Source organism: Scylla paramamosain, chromosome 3, assembly GCF_035594125.1.
Source record: "Scylla paramamosain isolate STU-SP2022 chromosome 3, ASM3559412v1, whole genome shotgun sequence".
NCBI lineage: Eukaryota > Metazoa > Arthropoda > Malacostraca > Decapoda > Portunidae > Scylla > Scylla paramamosain.
This window is the reverse complement of record NC_087153.1, coordinates 7,868,668-7,880,000: the sequence shown is the minus strand read 5'-3', so window position 1 is coordinate 7,880,000 and position 11,333 is coordinate 7,868,668. Positions and strand designations below refer to the sequence as shown.

At 38.4% G+C, this 11,333-nt stretch overlaps 1 protein-coding gene across 2 annotated transcripts in view; it reads left to right on the top strand.

Annotated features, from left to right (window-relative positions):
• Positions 1–11,068, top strand: part of LOC135089774 (complement factor H-like) — an 11,583-nt gene extending 515 nt beyond the window's left edge. The window contains exons 2-9 of one of the 2 annotated variants that reach the window (XM_063985810.1): positions 138–243; positions 1,427–1,521; positions 6,507–6,615; positions 7,397–7,468; positions 8,245–8,349; positions 8,759–8,910; positions 10,013–10,144; positions 10,373–11,068. In XM_063985810.1, coding sequence (XP_063841880.1) covers positions 138–243; positions 1,427–1,521; positions 6,507–6,615; positions 7,397–7,468; positions 8,245–8,349; positions 8,759–8,910; positions 10,013–10,110 — 737 coding nt within the window. In that variant the 3' untranslated portion in view covers positions 10,111–10,144; positions 10,373–11,068. Of the gene's footprint in view, positions 1–137; positions 244–1,426; positions 1,522–6,506; positions 6,616–7,396; positions 7,469–8,244; positions 8,350–8,758; positions 8,911–10,012 lie in introns of both variants that reach the window. The other variant, XM_063985799.1, reaches the window with a different exon arrangement.
• Positions 11,069–11,333: the final 265 nt, after the last annotated feature.

Here is an 11,333-nt window from a genome sequence, read left to right as displayed (position 1 = left end):
TCATGCACGTACACAACTAATACCTAAACAGGAATGAACGCCTCGGAAATGACAGTAATCAGTGAATATTTCGTCAAGCAAGTAGAATGTGAAAAATCTGATTTGGCAACCCTGACGATAATTCTTTACTTCGGCAGTGAGAGCGTGCCCCGAAGGCCCTGACGGTGGTGAGAACACCCAGGCATCCTTCACTAAGAACGTGGCCGGAACCTCTGTCACAATTACCTGTAAAGCTGGCTACAGGTATTTTCTTCAATCCATTATTGTAAAAACAATAATAAAAAAAAATCCTTGGTGCAAATAATTCCCGCTATGATGTGATGTTGCGTCTATGTGCGCAACGAGTTAACCTGTTCTCGTGCCCACGCTCTTGAATCTTTAGTTTTCCACCATCTGGCTACGATTACAGTCACTCTCAAACTAAATTTATCTGTGTTGTATACCTCTCACTTAACTCCTCTGACTATAAAAATTCTTGGATTACTTAAATTCCAAAGTGGAGCATATTGTGACTCTTCCCTTTTGCGGAGATCTCCATTCTTGGAGACTTCAATGTTCACCACCAGCTTTGGCTTTCCTCTTCCTTCGCTGACCATACTGGTGAACTAGCCTTTAAATTTGCTATCCTCCATGACCTAAAACAACTGGTCCAACAACCAACTCGTATTCCTGACCGTCATGAAGGTACGCCCGACATTTTTTACCTTTCCCTTACTTCTCTTCTAATCATTTTGCTTATGCTGTCACCCTATCTTTTCCGTTGGGCCTCTCCGATCACAGTCTCATATCTGTATCTTGTCCTTTCGCTCCAGTCCCTCCTCAGGATCCCCTAAAACGGAGGTCCCTCTGGCGTTTTGCCTCCTCTGGGGGGACCTGAAGAGGTATTATGCTGAATTTCTATGGGATGACTTCTGCTTCCGTGTCAGAGACCCGTCTCCGTGTGCCGAGAGCATAACAGAGGTGATATTGTCTGGCATGGAGGCGACCATTTCTCACTCTTCATCTTGCTCTAAACTTTCCAGACCTTGGTTTAACACAGCCTGTTCTCATGCTATACATGAGAAGTGGCACACAAAGGATACTTGAGCCTTCCATCACCTGAATCAACATACCTATCAGAAGTTACTATTGTGCCTTTAATACTAGCTGTTTCTTGAGATGTTGCCGTCACTTTATCAATACGCATTGTTCTCTATAACGGAATTATTGTTTTCTTAGAAGCATGAACAGAATTTCTTACCTCATGAAGTTTCCATCGTGGGAATCATGTTCAACATTTTTATTTATTCATTTATTTATTTATAATTATTATTACTATTATCATTATTATCATTATTATTATTATTATTATTATTATTATTATTATTATTATTATTATTATTATTATCATTATTATCACTGATGTTTTTTTTTTTTTTTTCCCCAGAACAAATCCAGGTGAAGCGACCAGAGGAAGATCAAAGTGTTCCCACGAGACTTTAACTTGGACGCCACCATCCCCCAATATCACCTGTGTGGAAGGTGAGCTTCTCAGTCATATCCCCCGCTCTCCCTCCAAAAGCCAAGATGATGGTACAGGCGGTTAGCACGGCAAGCTGGGGGATTCCTCTGTGGCCTGTGAACGAAAAATTTATTCTTTTGATATTATAGATGATTTCTGATAATGGTAAGGCTACGTTTACACCAAGCGAATCTAATCGATTCAATTCATAGAGTCAACGCGATTCATGATTCGTCTTGATGCGCCACAGTAACTCCAATGGGAATAGTTTGCACCATGCGATTCAACTCAAGGGGGATCATTGAGTCACTGATGTGTTCGGAAAATCGGACCCATTTTTCCATCAGTTACGGCGAGTCAGCGGAGGGGGTAAGCACCGAGACATCGGACTTCCTGATCAGTTTATTAGGAGAGCATGGAGCTCGTGTGTTGCCTAACAACTTTAACGTGCCTCTAGGATGTGTGGTTGGTTCCTAGGGTGTTGAGCGCAGTGCAACACGTCGCTGAGGGAGCTTTAGAGGTGAGCGGTGCTGCGGTGTTTTTTTTTTTTTTTCCGATGGTTGAATGTTCGAACAGTATCGATGCCTTTTGGTTTAACTGGTGATAAAGCGATGATGGTGGTGGTGGTGGCAATAGTACGTAGTAGTAATAACAGTAGTAATAGTAATAGTATTAGTATTAGTAACAGTAGTAGTAGTAGTTAGGGTGTGATATTCCTTTGCAACGACACACTCCCCTTGTTTGTATTCACTTTTTACGATGTCTCAACCACAGCAACACTGCTATTTCAGCGAGAACGTATGTAGTACACCCATTCATCTCAAAGGCTGCCTGTTGTGTTGATTTGGATTCAGTCAGTGGGAAAAGTGCTCATTCAAAATTACTGAGTCAAATGATTCTTCATGAATCGATTCGATTCCCTTGGTGTAAACGCAGCCTAGGGGAAATAAACGTAAAGTAACGGCGTGCGCGGAATAATCGTGTTTTTTTTTTGAGGATTCAGTGCAGAGATGGGTGCTTTCACGACCACCTCCGAAAATCATTAAATCGTTTATGTATTTATATTTATAACAACTTTCATACAAAGAAGCTGTTTTGCGTTTGCGGAAACCGCAAACTCATTATTATTATTATTATTATTATTATTATTATCATTATTATTATTATTATTATTATTATTATTATTATTGGTATTATTATTATTATTATTATTATTGGTATTATTATTATTATTATTATTATTATTATTATTATTATTATTATTATTATTATTATTGGTAGTAGTAGTAGTAGTAGTAGTAGTAGTAGTAGTAGTAGTAGTAGTAGTAATAGTAGTAATAGTAGCAGTAAAAGTAGTAGTAGTAGAAAATCTAATATACTATTATGAAAAGCTTCAAATGTGTATTTTATAATTTTGTACATTCCCTTCAGTATTTATTTATTTATGTATTTATATTTACTTATTCATTTATTTTATTTTATTTATTTATTCATTGTGTGTGTGTAGGTTTTTTTTTTTTTAATGTAGGAGGGTGAAAAAAAAAAAAAAGAAACACTGAGATGCCAGTCCCAGAAAAGGGTCCAAAGCGGTAGTCAAAAATTGAAGGATAATTGTCATAGGAAGGTGGAAATACAGAAGCTGGCAGGGAGTTCCAGAGTTTACCAGAGAAAGGGATGAATGATTAAGAATACTGCTTAACTTTTGCATTAGAAAGGTGTACATAATAGGGGTGAGAGAAGGTCTTGTGCAGCGAGGCCGCGGGAGGAGGGGAGGCATGCAGTTAGCAAGATCAGAAGAGCAGTCAGCATGAAAACAGCGGTAGAAGATAGCAAGAGATGCAACATTTGGGCGATGAGAGAGAGAGAGAGGTTGAAGACAGTCAGTTAGAGGAGGGGAGTTGATGAGACGAAAAGCTTTTGATTCCACCCTGTCTAGAAGAGCGGTATGAGTGGAAACCCCCCAAGACATGTGAAGCATACTCCATACATGGACGGATAAGGCCCCTGTACAGAGTTAGCAGCTAGGGAGGGGGGGGATGAGAAAAACTGGCGGAGATGTCTCAGAACGCTAACTTCATAGAAGCTGTTTTAGCTAGAGATGAGATGTGAAGTTTCCAGTTCAGATTATAAATAAATGACAGACCGAGGATGTTCAGTGTAGAAGAGGGGGACAGTTGAGTGTCACTGAAGAAGGGATAGTTGTCTGGAAGGTTGTGTCGAGTTGATAGATGGAGGAATTGAGTTTTTGAGGCATTGAACAATACCAATTTTGCTCTGCCCCTATCATAAAATTTAGAAAGATCAGAAGTCAGCCGTTCTGTAGCTTCCCTGCGTAAAATGTTTATTTCCTGAAGGGTTGGACATCTACGAAAAGACGTGGAAAAGTGCAGGGTGGTATCATCAGCGTAGGAGTGGATAGGGCAAGAAGTTTGGTTTAGAAGGTCATTGATAAATAATAAGAAGAGAGTGGGTGACAGGACAAAACCCTGACAAACACCACTGTTAATAGATTTAGGAGAAGAACAGTGATCGTCTACCACAGCAGCAATAGAACGGTCAGAAAGGAAACTTGAGATGAAGTTACAGAGAGAAGGATAGAAGCCGTAGGAGGGTAGTTTGGAAATCAAAGCCTTGTACCAGACTCTATCAAAAGCTTTTGATATATCCAAGGCAACAGTAAAAGTTTCACCAAAATCTCTAAAAGAGGATGACCAAGACTCAGTAAGGAAAGCCAGAAGATCACCAGTAGAGCGGCCTCGACGGAACCCATACTGGCGATCAGATAGAAGGCTGTGAAGTGATAGATGTTTAAGAATCTTCCTGTTGAGGATAGATTAAAAAACTTTACATAGGCCGGAAATTAAAGCAATAGGACGGTAGTTTGAGGGATTAGAACGTTCACCCTTTTTTAGGAACAGGTTGAATGTAGGCAAACTTCCAGCAAGAAGGAAAGGTAGATGTTGACAGACAGAGCTGAAAGAGTTTGACTAGGCAAGGTGCAAGCACAGAGGCACAGTTTCGGAGAACAATAGGAGAGACCCCATCAGGTCCGTAAGCCTTCCGAGGGTTTAGGCTAGCGAGGACATGGAAAACATCATTGCGAAGAATTATAATAGGTAGCATGAAGTAGTAAGAGGGTGGAGGAGAGGGAGGAACAAGCCCTGAATCGTCCAAGGTAGGGTTTTTAGCAAAGGTTTGAGCGAAGAGTTCAGCTTTAGAGATAGATGTGATAGCAGTGGTGCCATCTGGTTGAAATAAGGGAAGGAAAGAAGAAGCAAAGTTATTGGAGATATTTTTGGCTAGATGCCAGAAGTCACGAGGGGAGTTAGATCTTGAAAGGTTTTGACACTTTCTGTTAATGAAGGAGTTTTTGGCTAGTTGGAGAACAGACTTAGCATGTTTCGGGCAGAAATATAAAGTGCATGAGATTCTGTTGATGGAATGCTTAAGTATCTTTTGTGGGCCACCTCTCTATCATGTATAGCACGAGAACAAGCTGTGTTAAACCAAGGTTTGGAAGGTTTAGGACGAGAAAAAGAGCAAGGAATGTACGCGTCCATGCCAGTTACTATCACTTCAGTTATGCATTCGGCACACAAAGACGGGTCTCCGACACTGAGCAGTAGTCATTCCAAGGAAAATCAGCAAAATACCTTCTCAGGTCACCCCAACTAGCAGAGGCAAAACGCCAGAGACTCTTAGGTGGATCCTGAGGAGGGATTGAAGCGATAGGACAAGATACAGATATGAGATTGTGATCGGAGGAGCCCAACGGAGAAGAGAGGGTGACAGCATAAGGAGGAGTATTAGAGGTCAGGAAAAGGTCAAGAATGTTGGGCGTATCTCAAAGACGGTCAGGAATATGAGTAGGGTGTTGCACCAATTGCTCTAGATCGTGAAGGATAGAAAAGTTGAAGGCTAGTTCACCAGGATGGTCAGTAAAGGGAGAGGAAAGCCAAAGCTGGTGGTGAACATTGAAGTCTCCAAGAATGGAGATTTTTGCAAAAGGGAAGAGAGTCAGAATGTGCTCCACTTTGGAAGTTAAGTAGTTAAAGAATTTTTTATAGTCAGAAGAGTTAGGTGAGAGGTATATAGCACAGATAAATTTAGTTTGAGAGTGACTCTGTAGTCGTAGCCAGATGGTGAAAAACTCTGAAGATTCAAGAGCGTGGGCACGAGAGCAGGTTAAGTCGTTGCGCACATAAACGCAACATCCAGCTTTGGATTGAAAATGAGCATAGAGAAAGTAGGAGGGAACAGAAAAGAGGCTGCTGTCAGTTGCCTCAGACACCTGTGTTTCAGTGAGGGAAAGAAGATGAGGTTTAGAAGAGGAGAGGTGGTGTTCTACAGCCTGAAAATTAGATCTTCGACCGCGAATGGTGCAAAAGTAAATGAAGAAAAGTTGAGGGGGGTGTCAAGACACTTAGGGTCGTTGTCAGAAGGGCAGTCCGATCTGGGGACATTTGTGGTCCCTTCCCCAGATGGGGACTCCGAGGCAGGTGTAAGAGTCGCCATGATAATTTTGAAATTTTGAGTGTGTGTTATTAGGTGCTTGTAGTTTTGTGTGGAGGAAGAGAGTTGTCCTTAGATGGCAGGCTGTGACTTCCCCCTCGTGTTGTAAGACACAAAGAGAAACGTTCAGTGAGATCACAGCTGGGTTAATGATAAGTTAACAGCACCCCCCTGATCCAGTGCTTTAGACCTCACAGGTAGTAATTATCGTTTCGGCAGGTGCCTACTTCATCCTCGTGTGTGTGTGTGACCAAAATATGCAGAGATATGCATGAGCCAATGAAGGTAGAAACACTCCCGCTGTGCCATACACTCAAAGGAGTATTCAGGAACATGTATGAGACTAAATTAGACTTTGTTATGTTATCTTGCCTGTTGTAACTTTGAAAGTGAGTTGGGTGTGTGGAGGCAAAGTATATATTTCTACTCACTTAAGAATAATGGTCCGTCAAAGTGATAGCAATAAAACGCGTCTTCCCACCTTTGTTTACAGATAAAAGGTGTTATAGGAATCCACCTAATCCAATAAACACCAGACGTATATGGGATGGACAAAAGGAGGAAGGCACAGAAATTGTCTACAGCTGCAGAATTCTTTACAAGTAAGCATCATTACCAAACATTGAGAATAACTCACTCTGATTGGACAAATGTTACACTCGAAGACCATAAAAAAAGGTCTCCTCCATCCGCTGTCCCTGCGACAAGGCCTGGGATCTTTCTGACGACGGCTCAGTCAAGCCATCACACGCACACCACCGCGAACCCTCTTGGCTGAGGCTTCGAAATCAGCGCGTCATGCCTCATTTATAAACTTTTATCGAGATAAGCCAAATCCTTAGCCAATATAATCCGCTGTTACATACTGCACTCTAGTGTCCTCAGTAGACATGGTCGGCGGAGGTGGAAAACTTCATATGGTCTTCGAATGTAGCTTAGATCAGTTTTATCACACTCAAACTTATTAATTTTCATCTTAGAGACCAGCGATGCTCACTTGGTCACTTGTAAATCTTGCTCTTTTCCCATCTTATTATCCACAACTTGGTGTACAAGTCTTCCAGCTCCATTATCAGGGCACTCGTCATGTGTAGCCTTACAATAAATATTTATATACACCTAACTTGTGTTCACTTGATGATGGTAAGATATTAATTGATAAGCTATGGTTATTCGAAATTTAAATTTCTAAAATATAACAGCTCAGTGCTTGCCTAACACCTCCCACCTCTCTCTCTCTCTCTCTCTCTCTCTCTCTCAGACTTGGAGTGGCAGTGGTAGAAAAGATTCAACTAGCTCCTGTCCGTGCACCTCATTCTTGCACACTCCTGCCCTCTTGCTCTTCATATTACATAATGAACAAGACTTTTCTCTCCTTTCCAGGACACTCACCGATGAGAAATCTATTTACCGATGTGAAAATAAAGTCTGGACCCTAGTGACATCAGAAATCAAGTAAGTATATTTTGAATATATTTAATTTTCAATCTTATAGCCTTTCATAGCCCGCACAATTGTTTTGATTACCTACTTCTTTTGGTCCATCTATTAACATACGTTTCAATTAAATATACTTCTTCAAGTGTTGATGTTTCTATACTTTTAGTCTTTTCATTAGGTAGATTTTCAGACACTGTCTTAGTTGTTATTCTGTTATTCTTTCTTTTTCTTTCCCTTTTTTTTTTTTTTTGGTGGGGGGCGGGAATGCAGGGGAGAGAGAGAGAGAGAGAGAGAGAGAGAGAGAGTGTGTGTGTGTGTGTGTGTGTGTGTGATGGCAATTTCACATTTTATTTGATAATCATATTTGATTCTCAGTAGTGAGGGAAGGAGTATTAATAACAAAGACAAAATTTATCATTGCTGAATTATATAAATATCCATGTACTATAATTAAGGATACAGATTCTCTTTGTATTTTAAGAAATTACAATTTTCAATCTTTTTAAATTTTTGGAATGCCAAGAAGTGTATACCTTTTAGTCATGAAACAATTTACAATATAGACCAGTTTCATACTTCTTTCACAATGTTAATTTAAATTGATGGATCAATCATAAAGTTTTTTGAAATAAGAATTGTGTTACTAATTCAATACATCTTAATTATACAGTATAGTTATATGGTTACGGAAGTTCACAAAACATGTTGAGTGTTGCTATGTGCATCCAAAGTAGATTTATTGTTGGTTTGCCCTTAAGAGTGTTGTCCACAACAGAATGCTGTGTTTGCAGGTGTGATCCACCCAAGTGTGGAGACCCGCCACAGGTGCCTGACCATGGAGTTCTCACCTATAATTCATGGGATCAAATAACCTATCAATGTGACACTTATGCCATGTATGTATTTTGTATCTTGCTATATGTTGTGTGTGTGTGTGTGTGTGTGTGTGTGTGTGTCTTTATCTATTGATATTTCCTAGGTAATACATAAAAAAAAAAAAAAAAAAAAAAAAAAATATATATATATATATATATATATATATATATATATATATATATATATATATATATATATATATATATATATATATATATATATATATATATATATATATATATATATATATATATATATATATATATATATATATATATAATATCAAAATGAAAAAGTGAAAAAACTTCTACTTCTCATTTTCCATGAATAGTACAGTCAAGCACCTCTAATCTTTTGTCTCTTTTAGTTGCCTCACTTGTGTAGGTTCCTTAGCTTCAGTTATACAATTATCATTAAATTTTTTTACAGACGTTCTGGAGTAAATTCTGAACATAAGATCAGTTGCAAAAATTTCACATGGGAGGAGCTGCCAAAAAGCTTCAAGTGTGTGGGAAGTGATACCTATGATGCCCATCAGGAATGGGAAAATTTCTTGAACATCACCTTGCCAGTATCAACAGGTAATCCACTGCAATCATTGATGTGATACTGTAGTAAAGTAAGATGTTTCCCTTATTTAAGCTTACCACTACTTGCTAAGTTGTTATATGGTGAAATTAGTTTTGGTAGGCAAGGGATGGCCTGGTCATGCACTCTGTAACTGTTAGAATGCTTATTAGCACTATATTTCCTCTCTGTCATAAGAGGCAAAAAAAGAGAAAAGTTGTGGGTATTGAGAAACCTCTTCTCTATTTTTTCTATTCCCATGATAAAATAATATGTGATGAGGCTACTTTCCTTTAAGGGAGATCTCAGCCTAGTTTATAGAAAGATATATAATTGTGTCATGTCCCTCAAATCCAAGTAATGATGTTTACCTTCCTTCAGTCTTTATCTCCTTCCCTCACATGAAATGGACACATTGCGAGACAAAGGTAGCTCCAGTCAGCTGAAATATTGACACAAGTTAATCTATCAACAGTCTATGTCTTTAACGGTAATGTTATCAGAGATGAAATACAGTCCCAAATTTTATTTTCATATTAGAACCAGCTGGTTTTCACATAGATGGTGTAGCTTGTGGCCACATAGTTCACAATGACAACAGTTAATGAATGAGGGAAACAGTGCTTTCCCATTGCCTCATTGCAAGCATTGTGTCAGGGAAGTAATTAAATTATCTTTCAGTCATTGCTACTTAGCTATACAATTCACAACTGCAGATACTTAAAGAATACAGTAGTGGGAAGACCAGTTTGACTTTTCAGTGCATTATTCACAATGGAAAGTTTATAAATGACATTGTACCCTCTTTAATTCTTTTCCTTAGTTCACATGGCTTTTCTAAAGTGAGGGTAGAGAATTCCATAAAACTTATTAACCAGGATGTTAAACATCAGAACAACATTGTCTGATCTAAGATTCATTGATTTTTATCTTGTGTTGGAAATAATACATTATTTAACTTTACCTCCTTTCAATTATTTTTTTTAATTCAATGCTTATAACAGTAAACTAGTACAACGCCAAAGCTTTCTTGTATTCTTTCAGCATTTCACTGCAGAAATAGCTCACTACTTTTTGATGATGTTTTATCACTAATGGTGAGTTTTCTTGTTACAGTCCTGGTATTTCTCGTCATTCTCTGCTTACTTGCTACTCGGTCTGACTCTCCATTCTGTAAGATATGTAAAGGAAGTACAAAGGAAGTTAGCTATTAAGCTATTAACAGGCAACTGTTCTTTCAAGATAAAGGTAAGATTATTTTCAGTATGAGTTAATTATCAAAGAAATCCATGGCATCCTGTAAAGGTGGTGCGAGATGACAACTGGTGTGGAGATTGTTGGCTTTTGTTGTGGAATATTGAAATATCTCATTCCAACCAAAGCATAAATTCCTTTTATCTATACTACTTGGTGTCAGAATGTTTGCTGTTGTTCTTTAGAATGGCCATTCCTTTAAAGTAGTGTTTCCTAAACTAGGGATCATGGACCACTGGAAGGCCATACAACAAAATTTGGGCGGGCCATAAGATGAAGCTATGTACACATAAAAATCCCAAGGCCCACCACACCAGAACAATATGAGGTAGAATGAATAAAATTATAGATATTGCTGGAGTTTTTCCATAATGGATCTAAATAAATGTAAGACAGTCACAGTAATCGTGAAATGTGGACTTGTGGGGGGAGAGGGGGGCCACTCATGAGGATCATATATGAAAAGTGGGTATGATCAGAAAAAGTTTGGGAACCACTGCTTTAGAGAAAATTCTTAGAATTTACAGATAGAGGGATAGGTTAGTTCATATTTATAATCATTGTGCTTTAGTGAAAATGTCACACTCTTTTAAATAATTTTAATTTTACATCTTAACTCAAGATTTACATAAAATCAACATTAGAGAATTAATGGTTTCTTCCTCTGCTCCACTGCTGAACTTAATTACAGGTGATATCTCTATGCCCTCCCAGAAAACTTACAGTATTGCTTCTATTGTTTTTAAGAAGTTTCCATTGCTTACATTTTTTTTACACCTTTGTCTTATTGGAAAACTGTTCAAATTCAACCTGCAATGATGATCTCAGTAGGAGAATTCCAAAACACTTATTATATTTTTTCTACAAAGACTGGTCCACTGTTTTTCTTGTCTTTCTTCAACTTTTTTTGTTTTTTATTGGGATTTCATTGAAGCCTTTGGCATTGTTTTATATTAGATGTAAAGAAAGCATTCCATTGAGTTAGGGAAGTTTTTGTTTTCCAAATGATTTCCATATGGATACTGCATCTTACTTCCAAAGTAGATGTTTTGTTACTGCTGTGGTAGTTATTCCAAATCATTTGTATATGTATTCTGCATCCTACTTCCTAAGTAGCTGTTCTGTTCCTGCTGTAGTATGTAGTTATCTTTCTTTTGTTACTGTAAGTGGAGTTCCTCAGTGT